This window comes from Dendrobates tinctorius, unplaced genomic scaffold, assembly GCF_039654945.1.
Source record: "Dendrobates tinctorius isolate UK_male_01 unplaced genomic scaffold, ASM3965494v1 ptg000143l, whole genome shotgun sequence".
Classification (NCBI taxonomy): domain Eukaryota; kingdom Metazoa; phylum Chordata; class Amphibia; order Anura; family Dendrobatidae; genus Dendrobates; species Dendrobates tinctorius.
In genome coordinates, this window is record NW_027361810.1 from 41,308,915 (window position 1) to 41,333,364 (window position 24,450).

The 24,450-nt window shown below is 40.9% G+C and overlaps 1 protein-coding gene across 1 annotated transcript in view; it reads left to right on the top strand.

The window, feature by feature from the left end:
* Window positions 1–24,450, top strand: part of COL28A1 (collagen type XXVIII alpha 1 chain) — a 62,410-nt gene that overhangs the window by 11,707 nt on the left and 26,253 nt on the right. The window contains exons 5-13 of the mRNA XM_073545229.1: window positions 2,387–2,440; window positions 5,741–5,785; window positions 6,544–6,570; window positions 6,914–6,958; window positions 7,265–7,309; window positions 8,397–8,450; window positions 14,986–15,054; window positions 15,247–15,315; window positions 20,390–20,458. Coding sequence (XP_073401330.1) covers window positions 2,387–2,440; window positions 5,741–5,785; window positions 6,544–6,570; window positions 6,914–6,958; window positions 7,265–7,309; window positions 8,397–8,450; window positions 14,986–15,054; window positions 15,247–15,315; window positions 20,390–20,458 — 477 coding nt within the window. The remainder of the gene's footprint in view (window positions 1–2,386; window positions 2,441–5,740; window positions 5,786–6,543; window positions 6,571–6,913; window positions 6,959–7,264; window positions 7,310–8,396; window positions 8,451–14,985; window positions 15,055–15,246; window positions 15,316–20,389; window positions 20,459–24,450) is intronic.

Sequence of the window (24,450 nt, forward strand, 5' to 3'; positions counted from 1 at the left end):
GCAGTATGAACGGCTGCGAGAAATCCACATAAGCTAACACTGGGGCATCCGAGAGTGCGGCCTTAAGATCTTGGAAGGCCTCTTCCTGCGGTTCTCGCCACTGAATCTTCCATCCATTCACTCCGGCAGGGGCCCCCTTTAGCAGGTCTTGCAGGACTCGGGCTCGACGCTCAAAATTCTTTACAAAATGACGGTAGTATCCGGCCAACCCCAGGAAGGCTCGTACATCTTTTACCGTCTCAGGAGTAGGCCACCCCTGGATCATGGCGACCTTCTCGACCTTCTGGTATGCCCCAGATATTCGATCTGCGTTTGGAATAGGTGGCATTTCTGGGGCTTTACCTTCAACCCATACTTCTGCAGCCGGCCGAGCACCTGCCCCAACCGCCGCAGGTGGTCCTCAAACGTGGCGGCATAGATGATGATGTCATCCAGGTATATCAGTGTGGCCTCGAAGTTGAGATCTCCCAGACACCGCTCCATCGGCCGTTGAAAAGTTCCGGGGGGCGTTGGCCAGCCCAAACAGCATACGATTGAATTTGAACAGCCCCATGGGCAAAATAAATGCAGTCTTGGCCCGATCTTCTCCTGACATTGGCACCTGCCAGTACCTGCTGGCCAGATCTAAGGTTGAGAAATATGTTGCTTTTCCCAAGGCGGATAGGGATTCTTCAGTGCGGGGCAGCGGGTTCGAGTCTTTGATAGTACAGGCATTCAACTTCCGATAATCCACACAGAACCGCAAACTGCCATCTTTCTTGCGGACCAAGACGATGGGGGCTGCCCAAGGGCTCTGGCTTTCTCGAATAACTCCTTTTCGCAGCATTTGGCCCAACAGAGTCTTTACCTCTTGATGGAGCTGTGGGGGAATCTGCCGATATCGTTCTCTAATTGGAGCCGTTCCTGCAGTGGGAATACCGTGCGTGATAGCCGTGGTACATCCGAAATTGTCCTCATGTTGGGCGAATACCTCCTGATATTGGCCCAGAAGTGTTTTTACCTGAAGTATCAGGGTCGGGGTGAGGCCAGAGAGTTCTGCTCGCATTTTCTCCAGGATAATTTGGCCCTTTTCGTCGGCCGAGGACTCGGGGGTCTAAAGAGATCGGATGGATACTGTCCATGGGTTCTCCGTCTGCACTTTTAGCTGGAACACCGGAGCCGGAAGCACCTCCTCCAGGGGTCTCACTAGTTTTGCCATTTCGGCCCGCGGTTTCAGAACAATGTCTTGGTCTTCTAGGTTAATGCACCGCACCAGGACGGTCCCTTTCCACACGGTGGCCAGGGTGTGGGCCACCAGGACTCCGGGGGGCAGGCACTCCGAGAGGCTTGGCTCTACCTGCATCTCCACTCCTTCCAGGGACACAGGGGCCCGGATTGGTAAGGCCACTACCGTCTGTCCTGGTGGCAGAACGAGCGGAGGGGCTGACGGAGCAATCACCTTCCCCAGCGCCTCGTCCTCCCGGCAGTCCTGTCGGACTCGCGCTCCCCGCACCAACTGTCGGAAGACCTGCCCTTGGGGCGTACGGGAGCCCCACTGGCTCAGAATTTCTTGCGTGGGCTCGTTCAGGAGTACGGATCAATATCGACCATGTCTCCACGATTTTGAAAGGATCACTCAGGCATATTAAGAGCCCCATGGGTACTGTCATAGGCACCAGTGAAAAAAACGGATTGCACTCGTATGTGAAAAACTGACGTGTGAATGAGTCCGTATTCCGCACCTTTTCCTGCCTGATCCTGAATCAGTCTTTTAGAAATCCCTCAGATAACAAAGGGGTGAATTTATCATGAGGGCAATTTTTTTAAGTCAGTTTTACTTGGGACTTCTTCTATTTGTGCCAAACTTAGCAACGTGTTTGAAGATGTTTCATTATTTTGCCACCTCTTTAGATTTAACTCTTTTGTATTAAGCTAATTTTCCACTTTTTACACCACCGGCCTACTGAAGTATTGCATTATATACTACGAACAGGACTATGTGTAAAAATAGTTTTAAAAGAGTTTTAAAAAATGTATTAAAATTACAAAATGAAATATAACAATATAAAAATGTTAACAACTCCCTTTTTTCTAATCTACAAATAAAGAAATGTTAAAAAAGCACATTTATTATTTCCGTATTTGTACCAGTTTGATCTATATAGGAAATGAATTAACCTGTATGGTAAACACCCCAAAGAAAAAATAAAATGAAACTCCCAGAATTTGTGTTTTTCTGTCATCTCAAATTCCCACCTAAAAAAAAATGGAAAAAAGAAGATTCAAAATTATTTAATTTATTTCATTATTTAATTGTAGCAAAATAGGGAACAAAAAAAAAGTTTTTTCGTGAGAATAGAAGTTTTCCTTCTGATTGTTACATAACGCAGATCTTTCTATTTCATAGGGTAAGAAAGGCCGACCTGGTGATGATGGGATTCCTGGACAGAAAGGCGGTAAGGTGAGTATTCCGTCAGATCTGAGATCATGTAAACCCTAAAATATTAGGAAATAGGAATTTAATCATCTGCAAACAAATTGATTTCTGAAATAATCAAGGGCATAAAAAAATAATATGCTGGGTACCCACAGCCTCCACTAGAGGGAGCGTAGGAGCTTACTGTATTAATTAACCCTATGCCAAAAGTTCCTAAGCTCCCTCTAGTGGCCACTACAGGTAGCCAACAAATTATTTAATTTAATTTATTACATTTAAATCGATTTCAATTTAATAATTGCTATTAATTAATTATTTTTTCAGATCAATTTAGATTGAAAAATAATGCTGTTCATCTTAAGCCATTGAAGCCATAAAAACACTTTAAATTAAATAAAGTGATTTACATTATGATAGCTGTCAACATTCATATTACTTTTCATTGTATGATGAGAAATTAGAGGACAGTTCTTCTGGCCACGTCATGGGGCATCAGTCACTGTAATTAGCAGGCTTTATTAAAGTAAAGTTTCTGCAGAATGGAGGCAGAGCTGAGAAAACTAAAGGTGTGATTTTTATAGGGTCTATTTCCTATGCAAGGCTATGTGTTTAATTTTTGGGGGATGACAGTTTCCCTTTAAAAATGACATTATTTAATACAGATTTATAAGTTAAATTATTTATTTATTACATTTTCAGTATTACTATATATAGCTTACAAAAATATTTTTAAAAAAAAAATAGAAATCTTGCAATTTTCACTTTGACCACTTGGCCCAATACTCGGCTTCCTGATCAGGAAGGCAGGATTACAATAACAGCTCTAGCACAGAAAGTAGGGATTTCAAATTAGAATTAATGATCAGTGTGAAAATTGCAAGATTTTTTTTACATTATTAGTAAAAAAAATCATCATTTTAAGAAATACATTTAACATAAAAACCTCATTCACACATTTTTGCAGTGATTTTTTTGCTGCATTTTTATGCAAATTAAAAGCTACTTTTTAAAGTACCAGCAAAAGCTATGAGATATCAGAAATCTCATGCGCACACTTGCTTTTTTTTCCTGACTGATTTGGAAAACTGTTGCTTTTTTAAATCTGCGGCAGGTCACTTCTTTCAGCGTTTTTGTAGCGTTCTTTTCATCATAGAAAGCAATGAGAAAGTGCATAAATGCTGCAACAAAAAAAGCAGCCATCTGTTTGTGCTGCTTGATTGGTGAATATAGCTAAATCTATTAAACATGTACTGTAGAAAAATGGCACATGTAATGGAAAACAAAAACACAACAACACAAAAAAAGCAGCAAAAATGTACCAAAACAGCAGCAAAACCTGCCTTTTATAAGCTGCTTCTTTATTGCCAAAGAGAAGGTTTTAGGTGCAGGAAAAAAGCAATAGTGATCCATACAGTATAATGTGCCCCACATAGTTCTCCATACAGTATAATGAGCCCCATATAGTACTCCATACAGTAAAATGTGCCCCACATAGTGCTCCATACAGTATAATGTGCCCGACATAGTGCTCCATGCAGTATAATGCGCCCCACATAGTGCTCCATACAGTAAAATGTGCCCCACATAGTGCTCCATACAGTATAATGTGCCCGACATAGTGCTCCATACAGTATAATGCACCCCACATAGTGCTCCATACAGTATAATGTGCCCCACATAGTGCTCCATACAGTATAATGAGCCCCATATAGTACTCCATACAGTATAATGTGCCCCACATAGTGCTCCATACAGTATAATGTGCCCCACATAGTGCTCCATACAGTATAATGTGCCCCACATAGTGCTCCATACAGTATAATGTGCCCCATGTATTGCTTGATAAAGTATAAAGTGACTAGTGATGGAGTATACTTGTTGCTTGGGTTTTCCTGAGCATGCTCGGGTATCCTCCAAGTATTTTGGAGTGCTCGGAGATTTAGTTTTTGTCGAAGTAGATGCATGATTTAAGGCTACTAGACAACCTAAATACATGTGGGAATTCCCTAACAAACAGGCATTCCTCACATGTATTCAGCCTGTCTAGCAATCGCAAATCATGCAGCTGACACGACGAAAGCTAAATCTCCGAGCACACCAAAATACTCGGAGAACACCCGAGCATGATCGGGGAAACCCGAGCAATGAGTATACTCGCTCATCACTAAAAGTGACCCACATAGTGCTCCATACAGTATAACATGCCCCACATAGTGCTCCATACAGTGTAATGTGCCCCATATAATGCTTCATAAAGTATAAAGTGACCCACATAGTGCTCCATACAGTATAACATGCCCCACATAATGCTCCATACATGTAATGTGGCCCACATAATGCTCCATACAGTATAATGGGCACCACACAGTGCTCCATACAGTATAGTGGGCACCACACAGTGCTCCATACAGCATAATGTGCCCCACATAGTGCTTCATACAGTGTAATGGCCCCACATAATGCTCCATACAATATAATGTGCCCCACATAGCGCTCCATACAGTATAATGGGGCCCCATATAATGCTCCATACAGTATAATGGGCACCACATAGTGCTCCATACAGTATAACGAGCCCCATATAATGCTCCATACAGTATAATGGGCCCCACATAGTGCTCCATACAGTATAATGAGCCCCATATAGTGTTCCATACAGTATTATGGGCCCCGCAGAGGGCGAGCTATAGAGAAATCATTGCGCCCTCTGCGCTGAGACATCACACAGCTCAGACACAGAGGGGGAATGATGGGAGTGGGAACATCAGCTGACACTCCCGCTCCCATCATTATTTTCAACTGCATCGGCATCCAGGATGCTGAAACAGTTGAAAGATTGATATAGGGGGCACGGTGCCGCCCACCGACTCATGGGTCCCATAGTGGCTAGGTGTTCCACCGCTATTGGTGGTAAGCCACTGATGTGAGTATAGACTAAAGCAATAAGTCATTTTCAGATGACACACTCCCTTTAATAGAAGACTTATTGTACCTTTAAAGCCACCGAATTTGTGATAAGTGTTTGATCACTAGGGGTTCCACTGCTTGGAATCCCACCCATCATGTGTGCTGTGTTTGCAACATCTGAATAGAGTGATGAGCATTCATATGCGCTACGGCTTCATTTAGTGTCTATGGGACTGAGGTTCCCACTGGTGAAAATGTACAAAATAGTGATAGATTTATTTTTCAGGGGTCTAAGCGATTAGTTCTTCCATATACTGAGTTTTCACCTTTGCTGTACCCTTCCTCTAATTACAGCTATATTAGTTATCTTAAAAAAAAGTAATAGGATGTAAATGATGTGTCTGTTCCTCTTTGCAGGGGGAATCCGGCCTCAATGGTATCCCTGGAAGAGACGGTTTAGAGGTAAAATTGTAAAATCACAGAGAAAGAAATTATTATCAAATGGAAATTAGGATTGGCATAAGGGGTAACACGTTATGTTACAGGTAGAAGAGGAGGAACATGTGGACCTACATGACTGTGAAATGGCTGTGTAATGCGAGCCCTGTCACCCAACACCACTGTCAGATAATTTAAAGGGGTTGTCCACCTTTGGAGACCTTTTTTTTTACCGAAACGCATATATTTGGGGCTCAAAATCATTTTTGTTATCAGGTTTGATTAAATATTTTGCACCGTTTGCCTTTTATAGCATCTGACTTGCACCGACCGTCGCTGGCTGCAGAATGAGTCAACTAAGAATATGTCAGTGAGTTCGGTCTAACTGACGGGAGAGTTTATAACGCTTCTATCTGTCTTGTTCTGAGCTCCTCTCAGCTGATTTAGGACCACAGACCACGTAAAAGTTCAGTTTGCAGCAGAAGAACGAATTTGTAAAAAAGCCAAAAAGGAGGAAAATTTTTAAGGAAACTCAATTGTAAAAATAATTTTTAGCCCTAAATATATGCACTTATGTTAAAAAAAAAATAGACTACCCTTTTAAGGCCACGCAATGTTCCCTGGGAAATAAAATATGCAAACAACCTCTTCACTAAGAAAGAGAACTGGGTCTCCAGTGTCATCTCTAAATACAAAAGATATTATATTATTCCTGAATTAATCACCGTAATTGCGCTTATTTGCTTTTCTTCGTTATAATTCTGGTGATTTTTTTTATATAGGGAAAACCTGGATATAAAGGAGAGCAGGTAATATTTATGGTTTATTATTAATTTTACATATATGAAGACATATGCAAAATTAGTATTGTATAGCTTTACATTGTCCTTCTGTTCCATTTTACATCATCCATAGCTATGGCAAAAAAAAATTACTGCAATAAATTAAATTTTCTGCAAATTACTTGAATGGGGCTCAGCTGCAATTCCAGACCAACCTGTTGACCAGGGTGGCATTATCTCATACAATATCAGCAAAACTTATCAATTGGGTTTTTTTGTGCTTTGTAGCCTTTTTTATATTATTTCATCAATAAAAGAAAATGAAAAGAAAATTATTCCACATTAATAAAAAAAATGTTTTTCATTTTAGGGAGAAAGAGGAGAATGCGGTATTCCTGGTGTCAAGGGAGATCGGGTATGTAATAAGGCCACACAATACTATTTTTTAAGACACTGGAGTATTTTAGCTTAGAATTTTTCAGGTTTTTTACTTTTCACTAAGACCTGGTTCAGACATGGCAAATGTTCAGCACAACCCTTGTGAATAGGCTTTCGTCTATAACTTGCGTTCTCACGCAACAGATTACTTAGCTGGAAATTTGCTGAAAATGTAAAAAAAAAACTGCTAATAGTTCTATCGACAAATCCCCAAAATTTTCATGGTGAATTTTACCCTTTGCAATCTATGTGGATTCACTCAATTTTTCTCTTGATTGTTTAGGGTCCTGAAGGTCCAACTGGTCCAAGAGGACTGCGAGGAGTGCAGGTAAGGAAACGATGACCTGGAATCTAAATTCTGCACATTTGAAGCAACAGTATATAAAAGAACACACAACCAGGACAGATGGTTTTCAAGTAGTGAACATTGAGACCCCGATTGATCATTGCCTTTGCTCCTTCTTTTTGTCTAGCTTTGTCTGTGTTTTGCCCCAATTTTGTGTTTGCAGTTTAACGGAAAGAAACAATCAGCTTACTGCGGATAAAAGGAATCCTGAATGCATGGATAAATCCATTGGTATGGCAAAGGATCAAGCAGCAAAAAATGTTGAAAAAAATCCAGCAAGCGGTCCTTAAAATCCAGCTCTTATTGACAATCCATTAAAATCCAAGAATTAGAAATCACAGACGAGTTTCTGACATAAGGTATGTCAGAAACCCGTCTGTAATTTTTAATTCTTGGATTTTAATGGAATGACTATAAAAGCTGGATTTTAAGAACACCTTGCTGGATTTTTTGCACATTTGTGCCTATCTTTTGTTTGCATCCAATTTCATTATTCTATTTGCGCCCTTTTATAGTCTATTTGATATGTGCTTGCCTGGTTTTGTTTTTTGTTTTTTCATTTTCCGCTTTGTAGGATGAGTTTAGAGGTTCCAAATATTCCAGCTGACTGATCAATTGCCACTTTTTAAAAAGTTGCAAAATTTGGGGCAACGCCACTCCAGTTCCCTCCCTGATACATCTTGACACAATTTTTGTACCATTTCACATAACGTGCAACCTATTGGGCTAAAAAGTCACAATAACAGTTCAAACCAGAGCTAAGCCATTTTAAGGAATTTGGTTAAATCCTAAAAACGTCAACTAATACCACAAGACAAAAAAGGAAAGTGACATACACAAAAATGCCAATGATGAATCAGGGCCTGTAGGTTCCTTTTGAATGACTGCAAGCGGAGATCAGAGAAGAAATCAAGTCAGAATGTAAAAACGTACGGTATCATTTATTTATGAAAAAATCACTCTTTAAGTTCTACATCATATTGGTGAATAAAATATATCTAATAACTCCTGGATGCAGGCACATGATGTGATTTATCCTGCTGCAAATAAGCTTCACTGTTTTATTTAGGGCACTCAAGGACCTCCAGGAGATCAAGGACCTGAGGGATTTCAAGGAACAAAGGTAAGTAAAAAAAAAAAAAAAAAACCATGAATCAGACACATACTGTATATGTCATTAGTATTGATGAAAATTATATAAAATGTTACAATGCAATGTTGGAATATCATATACAGAATACAATGGATCTAGACTGGTCCTCACTGGTGTCTGTACAGTGCGACCACCCGATTCATAATATACAGTACTTTCACTGAATGAATAATTCCTGGAGTAATCTGCTATAGAAATCAAATTCCCTGCAGTCTATGAATAAACTATAGGCTATACTCTATGCAACATAAAGAAAACACAACCATGGGGATCCGTTTAAGGCCGCTTTCACACTTCAGGCTTTCGGTATCCGTCATGGGGCGGCGAAAAACCGGACTGCCGGATCCGGCCGCATACGCAGACACCGGATCCTTCTTTCTGCCGGATATATTCCTGGCAGAGAAGGTTTCCGGGCATGCGCAGTGAGAAAAACCGGTCCGGCGTTGGGAAAAAACGTTGCATGCAACGTTTTTTCCAGACGCCGGGCCGGCTATTTTCTCCGGATCCGGAAAAAAACGGACACGCCGCATTGCCTTCCGGCGCAATGCGGCAGCAATGAAACAGCACGGGGAAAAAGCCGGATCTGGTCGTAACAGGCGCCGGATCCGGCAGTCCGGTTTTTCGCCGCACCATGCCGGATACCGAAAGCCTGAAGTGTGAAAGCGGCCTTAGCCGTGCTGGGCCTCAGTTTTCTAGCTGAGCAATTTACATAAAGAAAAAATAATAGTGGTCAACAAATCATACAAAAACCTTACTTCAATTTCTATAAAAACACTATGTAACTCAGTAACAAATCACCATTGGGGTTATTAAATAAAACATCATAGAAAAAAGTGAAAACTAATGTTGACTTTCATGGTCATTAGTGATGAGTGAATGTGCTCAGATTAGGCATTATCTGAGCATGCTTGAGTGCTAATAGATTATCTTGGGCGTGCACGAAAAATATGTTTGTTAAACAATCCCTGCATGTATTGTGGCTGTCGAACAGCCGCAAAACATGCAGCTGCGGAGTCTCGAACCTATTTTTCGAGCAGGCTTAAGACACTCTATTAGCATAGGAGCGCATGCTTAGATAACACCTTATTCAAGCACATTTGCTCATCACTAACGGTCATATATTCACCTTCCAGTGGAAAGAAGTCAAGGTGATTGTTGAAATATTAAAAAATATACAGTGCAGTTCTAATTTTTTAAGAATAAGGGAGAAAACCAGTATGAAATTATTAGCGTGGTTCCTTTGGAATGCTGTTTGACATTTTTTCTTGTTCTTTACATCACCACTTCGGGCAAGTTTTTGAAAAGCCTACAAAACATTAATATCATATCCATAAAAATTCTTAATGTCTGACCTGGGATGCCCCATTGATGCCTGAAAGCTGATGGTGATTACATCATTTGACGACCAGATTGGACACACAGCACTACATAGCTACTGGATATTAACCACAGGATGTGGTTGGCCCTGAAGGAACTCTACAGACCAAACCCAAGAAAAAAAATTAAAAAGAGCATATACCCTTACAAGACATAAATAATTAAATAGTAATAATACATGTAAATAACATAGGGTACTTGGTTAACACTATTTTAGTCAAAAAGTGTAAGAACCATCCCACCACGACATGGCGTACCCAGTCAGAATGGTCCTATCCCGTCTCTAGTATTAAAACCTTACCTTGTGTCCAGCGTCGGACTGGCCCACCGGGGAGCCGGAGGATTCTCCGGTGGGCCCTGGCATCTGGTGGGCCCTGGCCCCTGCTGGCATACAGGGCCAGCAGTTGCCTTGGGCCCCCACTGCTCCAGGGGCTCCCAGCCAGTGCCACACAGTTGCTATGGGGGCCCCTGCCAGCGGAGCAGCAGCGGGTGTCAGGAGGCAGGAGCCCCTGTCCCCGCTGCTAAAGAGAAATGAATATTCAGTGAATATCATTTCACTCTCGGTCTCCACTCCCCGGGGCCCCGCCCCCCAGCCTAGGCAGCAGGCCCCGCCCTCAATTGCAGTGGAAGAGAGAGCGTCTCTCTCCCATCAGTCCCCTCTGCTCCTGACTCACAGCCGGTACGTGATGACGTCACCATCGTGCACCCGCTGTGTGTCTGGCAGATGGGACAGCTCCTGAGTCTGAAGCCGGTATCAGCATGGGAGTTAGGAGGAGAGGTGAGTATTGTGATTTTTTTTTATCTATCTATCTCTATATCCATCTATCTCTATATTCATCTATCTATCTTATCCATCTATCTATCTATCTATCTCTATATCTGTCTATCTCTATATGTCTATCTATCTCTATATCTATCTACAGTATCTCTATATCTATCTATCTATCTCTATATCTATCTACAGTATCTCTATATCTATCTATCTATCTATCTCTATATCTGTCTATCTCTCTATCTATCTCTATATCTCTATATCTATCTATCTATCTCTATATCTCTATCTATATCTATCTATCTATTTCTATCTGTATATCTATCTCTATATCTATCTATCTATCTATCTCTCTATCTATCTCTATATCTGTCTATCTATCTCTATATCTACTGTATCTCTCTATCTATCTCTATATCTACAGTATCTCTATATCTATATCTATCTATCTATCTATCTATCTATCTATCTCTATATCTACAGTATCTCTATATCTATCTATCTCTCTATCTCTCTATCTATCTATCTCTATATCTATCTATCTCTATCTCTATCTATATCTAGCTATATCTCGCTCTATATCTATCTATTTCTATCTGTATATCTATCTCTATATCTATCTCTATCTATATCTAGCTATATCTCTCTATATCTATCTATCTATCTATTTCTATCTGTATATCTATCTCTATATCTATCTCTATTTATCTATCTATCTCTATATCTATCTCTCTAGTTATCTATATCTATCTATCTATCTATCTCTATATCTATCTATCCCTATATCAATCTCTCTATCTATCTCTCTATCTCTCTGTATCTATCTCTATATCTGTCTATCTCTATATCTATCTATCTCTATATCTATCTTATATCTATCTCTATCTATCTATATCTCTCTCTATATCTATCTATATCTCTCTCTATATCTATCTATCTATATATATATCTATCTATCTCTAGATCTACCTATCTCTATATCTATCTCTCTATCTATCTATCTCTATATCTATCAATCTCTATATCTGTCTATCTCTATATCTATCTATCTATCTATATCTCTCTCTATATCTATCTATCTCTATCTGTATATCTATCTCTATATCTATCTATCTCTATCTATCTATATCTGTCTATCTCTATATCTGTCTATCTCTATATCTATCTATCTCTATATCTATCCCTATAGCAATCTCTCTATCTATCTCTATCTATCTCTATCTATCTCTATATCTATCTATCTATCTCTATATCTATCTATCTCTATCTATATCTCTCTATATATCTATCTATCTCTATCTGTATATCTATCTATATCTATCTATCTCTATCCCTATATCTATTAATCTCTATATCTATCTCTCTATCTGTCTATCTCTATATCTATCTCTATATCTATCTATCTATCTATCTATCTATCTATCTATCTCTATAGCTATATCTATCTCTATATCTATCTATCTCTATATCTATCTATCTCTATCTATTTCTATCTCTAGCTATCTATATCTCTCTCTCTATATCTCTCTCTATATCTATCTATCTATTTCTATCTGTATATCTATCTATATCTATCTCTATCTATTTCTATATCTGTCTCTATCTTACATATAGAGATAGATATAGAGATAGATCGAGAGATATAGAGATAGATTTAGATAGATAGAGAGATAGATATAGAGATAGATAGATACAGAGATAGATAGATAGATAGATAGATAGATATAGAGATAGATATAGATAGTCTATCTATCTCTATACCTATCTATAGCTATCTATATCTATCTATATGTATATTATCTTTATATCTATCTATCCATCTATCATCTATCCATAGATCTATTTATCCTTTATCTATCTATCCATCTATCTCTATATCTATCTATAGCTATATATATATCTCTATCTATTATCTTCATATCTATCTATCCATCTATCCATTGATCTATCTATTTATCCCCTATCTATCTATCTATCTATCTATCTATCTATCTATCTCTATCTATATCTATCTATCTGTATCTATTTATAGCTATCTATTTCTATATATCTATCTCTATATCTATCTATTTATCCATTATCTATCATCTATCTATCTATCTATCTATCTATCTATTTATCTAGTGTTATACCCTATGAGGGGGCAGCATTATATTCTATGAGGAGGTACATTATTCCCTATGAGGGTGCAGCATTATACCCTATGAGGGGGCAGCGTTATACCCTATGAGGGGGTGCGCTATACCCTATGTGGGGGTGCATTATACCCTATGAGTGGGGGAAGCATTATACCCTATGAGGGGGTGCATTATACCCTATGAGGGGGGCAGCATTATACCCTATGAGGGGGCTACATTATATTCTATGAGATGGCTGCATTATATTCTATGAGGGGGCTACCCCAACTCCTGCTACATAACTAAGACCTGTACTGCCTTATATTATACCCTGATATTAGCGTGTTTTACCGCACAATTGGTGGTCTTGTATTTCTTTCTATGTAGCTACATAGTGGGCCCCAAGAATGATTTTCTCTGGTGGGCCCAAGGTGCTCCAGTCCGACGCTGCTTGTGTCAGTCGACCTCAATGTGAATAGGGGCAGAACAGGACATGGGCTCACTGTTAAGCCACCTATCCATAGAAAGCCATATAAATAAAATGCCTAGCTCAGAAAGAGGGGACCACACTCATGTTTGTACAATGTACAAGAAACTACACCAAAACCAAATAAATGAGCCGGAGCATAAGTTTGGTATAAATGCAGTATGTAAGAACATGTTCACACTGCGGCCAATTCACAGACTAAACCCAAGAAGAAAAAAACAAAATGAGCATGTACCTAGTGTACAATCTGAAGACGTATAAGGGTAATGATGGCAGTAACGAGACATAGGAACATAGCGGTACTCATTGCAAGGAACAGGAAAACTTGAACACGCTCAGTGAGAAGCATTGGCAAAAAACTCATAAGCTTTAGTTTTCCAACTAAAATTGCTACAGCAAATTGGCGATCAACTCCATTCTCCACCGGCCTGGTTACTCTCTCATTCTTCAGAGGCCACAGACTCAAAAGGCCACCTCAGACAGACTTGACACAAGCCACTCAGTCTGGCAGATTCCAGAGAATCCCCGGCTGTCACCCCTGGTCTTACCATGGGTTACACTGGATTTCTTCTGCAGAAGGGCTGCTTTCCGGAGGAGTGAACCAGAGGCAAGGGGGTTCGTCATGAGGTGTTAATACTGAGAAGTCAAATAAGGGACAAAATCGGAAGGCAAGCGAGTGGTCGAAATACAAGCAGAGGTGAGACAACAGGAAATATAAAATAGAACGCAGAAGCAAAGTATCAAAGAGACCAGATCTACTGTATATACAGAGGGGAGAACTGCTCATGGCTCCCAGCAAAGAGCTAATTATGCACCAGCTCATTGCAGCAAAACACAGGTGGACCAGAAAGGGACAGCTAAACTCAGCAATCTAAAAGCTAAACAATGACACGCTGTGATGTGACACCATGCTCTTCACCGACCAGGAATACAATTTCAGGAAAGCACATGCCCAGGACCCCCTCGTCCCAGTTATAAAGGCAAATGTTCACATCATCACTACAGTCGTCTCTCAACGACTCACTGGAACCTCTTGCATTATTGATCCGTTGTCTCGGCATGGGGGTCACGTCCCATTTTCTAATTGCAATAATGTGTCATGTCACCAAAGGTTACAACTGATTAGGAGACCTGCATGCAGCAATACGCCATCAAGACCGATTCCCTCAGGTGCCATATCACCAACTATCAAGAAGTCATTGTACAACTACCTAAAAGGAGAAAGCTTGAATCCATCTACATAAAAAAGTGCAACATATATACACATAAAAAACAGCTTTGCATAATGTAAATAGACACAGAAAACATCAATATATTAAAAAATCTAATGTAGATAACATCCACAGCTTACACTGATGCACAGCAGCCTCAGTAAAGGTATCCCCTACAGATCACTTTTAGGGTTACCTCAATGCATAGACTGTACGTGGGTCCCTCAACCCGAGCGTGACAGCTTCATATACATACATGTATATGAGGCTGTCACATTCGGGTCAGAGATCCGTGGACAGTCCATCCATTACAGTCAGTTCTCAGACCGAGTTTCACAGATGTCTGTAGAAGCCATAATCCGTAGAGTTCTCCATACATTCTCATTTACTTATCTCTGATGCTACCATGTATTCAGAAATTGGTGCCCTGATTTATCACGCAACACTCATGGCACTATTTATTTCCTTTTACTTTATTATGCTAAACTTTATCAAAAAATGATTCATCATAATCTAAATGCAATTTTAATAATTTGCACAGGGTGATAGAGGAGTTGCCGGACCGCCAGGAGTACAAGGTGAAACAGGCATAGGACTACCCGGACCAAAGGTAAGATAAATAAAAAGTTCTACATCCTTACAGCAGTGAAGTAGCAGATTGCTAGGGGTTCCAACAGTCAGTCCCCCAATGTTAAGCCCACCGTTGGGAGAGCTGTGATCAGAAATGTAGCTGTCCTAGGTGCACACTATTTAAGTGACCTTTATCAATGGTAAATCAATTAATATAAATTCATTATTTTAGGGAGACATGGGTCTGCAAGGCAGACCAGGACCAAATGGGCCACCAGGAATTGGAGAACCAGGGCCAGCAGTAAGTATCGTTTCACTTTACAAATGGTTCGTATTAAATGGAACTATTTGCCATTAAAGGAAACTTGTTAGGCTGTTAGCAAAAAGAAAAAAAAACAGTATTAATAGTAACCTCCAGGTAAAAACAGTTTTAATTACATGTGGCAGCCCAGTTGAAAGTGCGGCTGCAGGTAGAAAGTTAAGTTTTATTTTCCCTGCAGCTGCTCACTTTCAGTCATTTGGGCGGCAAGGGGGCTGTGGTCAGTCAGAGCTCAAGGGCTGTACATAGCTAGCGTGCTGTGTAGTGAGCGGTAACTTATCACAGCCTCCGGTGCTGCCACGGGGATTGAAAGTGAGCGGCTGCAGGGATAATATAACTTAATTTTCTACCTGCACCCATAGTTCCAATAAGGCTAGGGTCGCACAATCTATTTACTCTAATCAGTGAAAATTGGTCTAATTATGTAACTCACACTCTGATCAGAGTTTGATCACAGTATGATCCAATTTTCCCCCAGGTAGAGAAAAAGAAAAGTTTCTCCACCTTTTCCATTCAGTGTCCATGAAAATCGGATCTCACTCGAATATCATCTGAGTGTGAACCGATCTTTTCCATGGACCTATTTACTTGAAGTGTGATCCAAATATCAGAGGCAAATCGTGCCACTCGGTCCGAGAAAAAAAATCAAACGTGCACAACCACATTGAATAACATGGCAACGAGTGCGATCCGTCAAAACGACGGATAGCCCTCGTCCGATTTTTACTGTCATATGCACAAGCCCTAAGGCTGCCACATATGTTTAAAACAGTATTTACCTGCGGATCGGTACTACAGGGGCAGGTAAATACTGTTTTGTCATTTTTTTCCCTGACAGGGTCCCTTTAATCCATTTTTCCTCCTAGTACAAAAAATAACAGCAATAGAATTGCATAATATAATTGGTGGAGAATTTTAGCGAAAGTTTAGCATAGTCATTTTTACTAAAGTTAGGACATATTGAAAAAAAATAATTTATAATATGCATCTAATATATTGTCTATTTCCTATTATATCATGGTAAAGTTAATCATCTCTCCTTTGTAACAAACCATTTAACCCCTTCACTACCAAGGGTGTTTGCACTTTAACTCCCGGGCCAATTTTTACAATTCTGACCACTGCCCCTTTATGAGGTAATAACTCTGAAATGCTTCCATGGATCCCGGTGATTCTGACTTTGTTTTCTCGTGACATATTGTACTTCATGTTAGTGGTAAAATTTCATTCAAATAACTTGTGTTTATTTGTGAAAAAAACAGAAATTTGGCGAAAATTTTTAAAATTTCGCAATTTTCAAACTTTGTATTTTTATGCTCTTAAATCACAGAGATACAGCACACATAAAACTTAATAAGTAACATTTCCCACATATTTACTTTACATCAGCACGATTTTGGAACCAACATTTTTATTTGTTAGGAAGTTATAAGGGTTAAAAGTTGACCAGCGATTTCTCATTTTTGCAACACCATTTTATTTTTACGGACCACATCACATTTGAAGCCATTTTGAGGGGTCTATATGATAGAAAATACCCAAAAGTGACACCAATCTATAAACTGCACCCCTTAAGGTGCTCAAAACCACATTCAAGAAGTTTATTAACCCTTCAGGTGCTCACAGGAATTTTTTGAATATTTAAAAAAAATGAACATTTAACTTTTTTTCACAAAAAAAATACTTCAGGTTCAGTTTTTTTATTTTACCAAGGGTAACAGGAGAAATCGGACTGCAAAAGTAATTGTGCAATTTGTCCTGAGTACGCTGATACCTGATATGTGGGGGGGACCACTGTTTCGGTGCATGGCAGAGCTCAGAAGGGAAGGAGCGCCGTTTGACTTTTTCAATGCAAAATTGGCTGGAATTCAGATCAGACGCCATGTCACGTTTGGAGAGCCCCTGATGTGCCTAAACAGTGGAAACGCCCCACAAGTGACCCCATTTTGGAAACTAGACCCCCCAAGGAACTTATCTAGATGTGTGGTGAGCACTTTGAACCCCCCAGTGCTTCACAGAAGTTTATCATTTTTTCCACAAAAATGAACTTTTCACCCTCAATTCTTATGTTTCCAAGGGTAACAGGACCCTAAAAGTTATTGTGCAATTTGTCCTGAGTATGCTGATACCCCATATGTAGGTGTAAACGACTATTTGGGCGCATTGCAGAGCTCGGAAGGGAAGCAGCGCCATTTGACATTTTTGGCTGGAATTGAGATCGGACACATGTCGCGTTTGGAAAGCCCCTGATGTACCAAAACAGTGGAAACCCCCCACAAATGACACCATTTTGGAAACTAGACCCCCCCAAGGAACTTATATAGATGTGTGGTGAGCACTTTGAACCCCCCAGTGCTTCACAGAAGTTTATAATGCCCAGGCGTGAAAATAAAAAAATCGTATTTTTTCCACAAACATGATCATTTAGTCCACCATTTTTTTATTTTCCCAAGGGTACCAGGTGAAATTGGACCCCAAAAGCTGTTGTTCAATTTGTCCTGAGTACGCTGATACCTCATATGTGGGAGAAAACTACTGTTTGGGCACACGTCGGGGCTCGGAAGGGAAGGAGTGACATTTTGGAATGCAGACTTTGATGGAATGGTCTGTGGGTGTCATGTGCGTTTAGAGAGCCTCTGATGTGCCTAAACTATTCCATCTCCCCACAAGTGACCCCATTTTGGAAACTAGACCTCCCACGGAACTTATCTAGATGTGTGGTGAGCACTTTGAACCACCAAGTTCTTCACAGAAGTTTATAACGCCCGGGCGTGAAAATAAAAAAAATCGTATTTTTTTCCACGAAAATTATATTTTTGCCCCCAATTTTTTATTTCCCTAAGGGCAACAGTAGAAATTGGACCCCAAAAGTTGTTTTGCAATTTGTCCTGAGTAGGCTGATACTCCATATGTGGGGGTAAAACACTGTTTGGGCGCATGGCAGAGCTTGGAAGGGAAGGAGCACCATTTGACTTTTTCAACGCAGAATTGGCTGGAATTGAGAGCAGATGCCATGTTGTGTTTGGAGAGCACCTGATGTGCCCAAACAGTGGAAAACCCCCAATTCTAACTCCAACCCTAACCCCAACACACCCCTAACCCTAATCTCAGCCCTAACCCTAGCCCTAGCCCTAACCCTAACCGTAACCCTAGCCCTAACCCTAACCCAACCCCTAACACTAATGGGAAAATGGAAGTAAATACATTTTTTTAATTTTATTATTTTTCCCTAAATAAGGAGGTGATAACTGGGGGTTTGATTTACTATTTATGGCGGTTTTTATGTTTGGCAGCTGTCACATGCTAAAAGACGCTTTTTATTGTAAAAATAGTTTTTGCATCACCACATATTGAGAGCTATAATTTTTCCATATTTTGACCGGCCGAGTCATGTGAGATATTATTTTTTGCGGGACGAGTTGACGTTTTTATTTGTATCATTTTCGGGCACGTGACATCTTTTGATCGCTTTTTATTCCGATTTTTGAGACGCAGAATGAACAAAAAACAGCGTCTCATGAATTTCTTTTGGGGGGTGCATTTACACTGTTCCGCGTGCGGTAAAATTGACAATGCTGTTTTATTTTTTGGGTCAGTACGGTTACAGCGATACCTCATTTAAGTCGGTTTTTTATATTTTAGCGCTTTTATGCAATGAAAACAATTTTATATAAAAAATAATAATTTTTGCATCGCTTTATTCTGCGAGCTATAACTTTTTTATTTTTTTGCTGATGATGCTGTGTGGTGGCTCGTTTTTTGCGGGACAAGATGACGTTTTCAGCGGTACCATGGATATTTATATGCGTTGTTTTGATCGTGCGTTGTTGCACTTTTTGTTCGGCAGTATGATAATAAATCATTATTTTTTGCTTCGTTTTTTATTTTTTAAGGGGTTTGCTAAAGGGGTTAACTAGTGGGACAGTTGTATAGGGCGGGTCGTTACGGGCACGGCGATACCAAATATGTATACTTTTATTGCTTTTTTTTTATTTCCAAAAAATGAATTTATTAGGGAAATTTTTTTTTCTTTTATTTATTTAGCGATTTTTTAAAAATTATTTTTACACTTTTTTTTCACTTTATTAGGTTGTCCCAGGGGGGACATCACTGTCCTGTGACAGATCGCTGATCTGTCACATCACAGATCACTGTGACAGATCAGCGATCTGTCACAGGCATAGATGCAGACTTCCTCATGCCTGCGCTTTGCAGGCACTGAGGAAGCCAGCTCCCTGCAGGCCCCCGAAGGTCCCCGTCGCCATCTTGGATTCGGGGACCTGCAGGGATGGTGCTCCCCGCAGCAGCGCTGCACATTGCGCTGCTGTGGGGGGCTCAGGGAAGCATGGAGGGAGCCCCCTCCCTGCCGATGCTTCCCTTTAACCCCCGGTACACCGGGATCGTGTTTGATCGCGGTGTGCAAGGGGTTAACGTGTCGGGGCAGTCCGTGACCGCCCCTGACACATTGTGCCGGGTGTCAGCTGTGATAATCAGCTGACACCCGGCCGCGATCAGCGGCGCTCGCCACGTGGGCACCGCTGATCACTATGACGTAATATTCCGTCCATGGGACTTAGGTCCCAGGTCACATGGACGGAACATTACGTCCATTGTAGGAAAGGGGTTAATTAGAAAAAGTAATAATTCAGTGATTTCCCTGAATACAGATCATGTTGGGACAGGATTCTATAATCTATCCAGATTCTAACAGATCTTCAAAAACCTTTCTAGTTGAATTTATGAAGTTTTATAAAAACCCACAAGCAGAAAATGATGTCAAATTATGTATATCTCAGATTTAAGACGTAACAGATTAAGATCAGAAATGAATGAACAAAGCAAAGTTTGGCTTTTTCTGTTGGACACAATCGGAAGTATAGCTCGCAGCCATCCTGCTATTGTCAGTTGTCGTGTTAGGAGCAACATGACAGTTCCATTGTAAAACAAGTCACAACTGGACGGCCTGTAAAGAAAGGAGTGTTCCAGCCTTATAGTGCCAACTCAGCAGGTATTACAAGCGAAGAATAATATATTGTTAATGATTTCATTGTAACAGGGACCTCAGGGATCACAGGGGCTTCCAGGAGAAAGGGGACCACAAGGAGAAGGTTTACCTGGACCTAAGGTAAGTCCTGTATGAAGAGAAGGGAAAATCTAAAGAAAATCAAACAGATATTATGGACTCAATATTCATGTTGTTCATTAATATACTGTTTATATGTGGTGTTTCATGTGCGCTTTAGACACTTTTTGCACATTAGGCTGAGTTCACACGTGGCGTTTTTTTCGCGTTTCCGCGGCTGTTTTATCCGCGCGATTTTGCTGCGAAAACGCGAAAAATAAGCATCCCATGCATTCCTATGGGATTCCGCAATGCTGTGCTAATGCTGCGGTTTTTACCGCGGCGGAATCGCTTCGCGGTAAAAACCGCAGCATGCTCATTAATTTGCGGAATCGCGGCGATCCCACACCCATAGGAATGCATTGTTCTGCTTACTTCCCGCATGTGGCTGTGCACACCATGCGGAAAGTAAGCAGAACAATTGCGGATGGTACCCACGGTCCGGAGGAGAGGAGACTGTCCTCCGGGCTTTGGGTACCATATCCCTGTAAAAAATAGAATTTAAAAATAAAAAATATTGCTATTCTCACCCTCCGACGTCCCGCGCAGTCTTCCTGCTTCTCTTCACGCTCTCGTTCCCAGTAGTCCTTTGCGAAAATGCCCGCGATGGCGTCCGTTCTCGCGGAATCACGAAGTCTCGCGGTCATTCGCGCAACGTCATCGCGGGCATTTTCGCAAAGGATTACTGGGAACGGATGCGCGGGACGCCGGAAGGTAAGAATAACACCATTTTTTATTTTTTTTTACATTCTATCTTTTACTACTGATGCCGCATAGGCAGCCTCAGTAGTAAAAAGTTGGTCACACTTGTCAAACACTATGTTTGACGAGTGTGACCAACCTGTCAATCAGTTCTCCAAGAGATGCTACAGATCGCTTGGAGAACGCTAGCATTTTGCAAGCTAATTACGCTTGCAAAATGCTAGTTTTTCCGCGGGAAAATCGCGGGAATTTAAAATGCGATTTTCCCGCGGACTGGAATTCCGGAATTCTCGCGGTAATTTCCGCAAGAGTTCCGGTACGTGTGCACTTAGCCTTACTCTACAAGGGTGACATGGTTTGCCTGGGAGGGGAGAGCACTGGCACAAAAGGGAAAATGCCTTATGATGTGCCATTGTGCAAAATAATTTGACTTAAAAAAATTGATCTGAGAGTAAGTCAATGTAGATATGATATAATGTTAGATGAGAAAAAATGACAATGACTGTGTCACGAGTGCAAGACTTATAATAATAAAAACTTAATTATATTAATCTATTTAAAAAGACAGGAAGTTACGATAGGGTCTCTGCACGCATTGTGGTTTTGTCATGTTTTTCTGCACAGATTTGTTCCAAAACCTGAAGGATTTAATACTACCAGCAAAGCGAATGAGATCCCTGAAGTCTCATGCACGTGCTGCTTCTTTTTTGCTTGCAGATTTGCAGCAGATTGAAGACAGCTTCTATATTTCTTAACCTGGATGTTCTTATAAAGCGGACAATAAAATTGCCGAACAACATCCTTGTTGAGTGGAAAATGGCACAGTTTTATTATTATTCAAAAAAAACGTACCATAAACATTTGACCAAACTTCTTAAAAACATGCCAACATGGCAGTCACTGCACCACACTGAGCATGTGATCTCAAGGGCCAAAATTTCCCACAAGTAAGGAAGTCGAAAAACCTCTTCGACCCTCCAACCACCGCCACCCAACAAAGACAGAGCATTCTCAACTCTATCTTATGAGCCAGTTAACAAATTGTCATTTCCGACAGTGTTCAAATGAGCGTCATCGACCAAGAGAAGAATTCTATTGTCACTTTCCAGCATCCAGTAGTGAACCGCCACGCTGCCTGTTGAATGCACAAAATGAGACATCCTCATGTTAAGTAATCTGCGAGCCCTCTTCAGAGCTGCTAAATCCCGGATCTCCCTCCAAACCCACCAAGGAACTATCTCGGACCAGACTAGAATTCACTTCTGTCTAAACAGCTTTCTGAACCTAGTACAAACAGCTTTTATCAAACCAATAAGTTCAGCCAATTTTACCTTGCCCAGGTCATTACCGCCCGCGTGTATTACAAAAACGACCGGTTTTTGCATACCTTGCTTGTTGCTTCTATTTGAGCCAGCATTTGAAACCACCATAAGCCACGATAACCTTCACAATGAAAAACAGTATTTGTCTGCCTTTAAAGGGAATCTGTCACCCTTTTTTTCGACTATGAGCTGCCGGCACCAACATCAGGGGCTTATCTACAGCTTTCTGTAATTCTGTAGATAAGACCCCTATGTAACCTGAAAGATAAGAAAAATGAGTTAGATTATACTCACCCCGGCATCCAGTCCGGTCCACTGGGGGTCGCGATCCGGTCCGGCACCTCCCATCTTCATACGATGCCGACCTCTTCTTTCCTTCCTATCGTGGCTCCTGCGCAGGCGTACTGCTCTGCCCTGTTGAGGGCAGAGCAGATTACTGCAGTGCGCAGGCGCCTGAAGAGGTCCAGCACCTGCGCACTGCAGTATTCTGCTCTGCCCTCAACAGGGCAGAGCAGTGCACCTGCGCCGGAGCCACAACAGGAAGGAAAGAAGAGGACGGCATGGTATGATGAAGGGAGGTGCAGGACCGCAACACCCATCGGACAAAGACCGGACCGCCCCCTGGTGAGTATAATATTACTTCTTTTTCTTCTCTTTCAGGTTACATCAGTGGCTTATCTACAGCATTAAAGAATGCTGTAGATAAGCCCCTGATGTCAGTGCTGGCAGCTCATAGTTGAAAAAAAGGGTGACCGATTCCCTTTGAGTCTGCCCTGATGGACAAAGTCTCTCTCATCTTACTGTCCAATATATATAAGAATGTCCAATGATCCAAATTGAGGAGTTGTTGCATCTGAAACGATAACACCAGAACAAACACTTAACTACTCGACCAAACATATTACAACAGATCCGGTCTGACATATGTAAGGAAACAAGAGGACTTCCATCAACCCAACTTCTTTATTGTGTCCTCACTGAACCCTAAAGCATTTGCTTCTGTGGCTGCCCCAATCCGAAAGCAGTGCGTCTGAAACAGTGACGCATCCATGCAAACCTGCCTCAAGCATGACTTGAAAATGTCTTTGAATTGATAAAATGTCAAAGAGGCACCACACTTTTTAACCCAAAATTTCCAGCAAGCAGGGTACCTAGACATGTACTCCCTAACAACTTGCACTGAGCACAATGAGCCGCCTAAAGCCTTTATCGTGAGCCAAAACCCTTTACTATCTTGATCGGTTTTTTACCTGCACACAAACATTCAAGCACCCTTTGCATATAACGTCAACTGCTGTCAAGCTACCAGCACAACCTGCGCTCGGGGCTACCAGCTCGCTGACCTGCAGTAATGCAAAATAAGGCCAGGGAAAAAACTGCTGAAAGGAGACACACTTTGAACGGACTGTTCAAAAAAGGAAAAAGGAAATAGTTGCCTTTGTCGCCCAACCGATTGTGGGGGATAAAGCTAACCGACGCCAGAATTCCTTGTCACAGCACCACCAAGTTGCATCTCCGTGGAGCTTGTAGGTGCTATAAATCATACTCAGATAAATGAAAAACTCTGCCCTTTTTTTCTTGGAAACATTACGCAAGAATAAAAGCCATAGTGGAAAACCCCTGGATCCAATCTCTAAAAGTTTTAGTCGATCTGGCCTTTCGTCTGAACCCTGCTCGAAAGCTCATTCCATATCCATCATCACATGATCCACTGGAACGTGGGACAAAATATCCACAAATTTTTTCCCTCATCTCTGTGGACATGTGAGTACCTAAAGGAGCTACACCACAAAACGTAGTATCACGAAACGCAAAAAACGATTGTTCAGCTGACTGCTATCTCATGTGTATGGGGGGCTTTACAACAAACATCAGACAAGCTATTTATACTATCCACAAAATGCTTCAAAACTAAAAATATCCCAAAAAATGATTCAATATGTTATGTATTCTGGAGTAATGGGAAGGGGG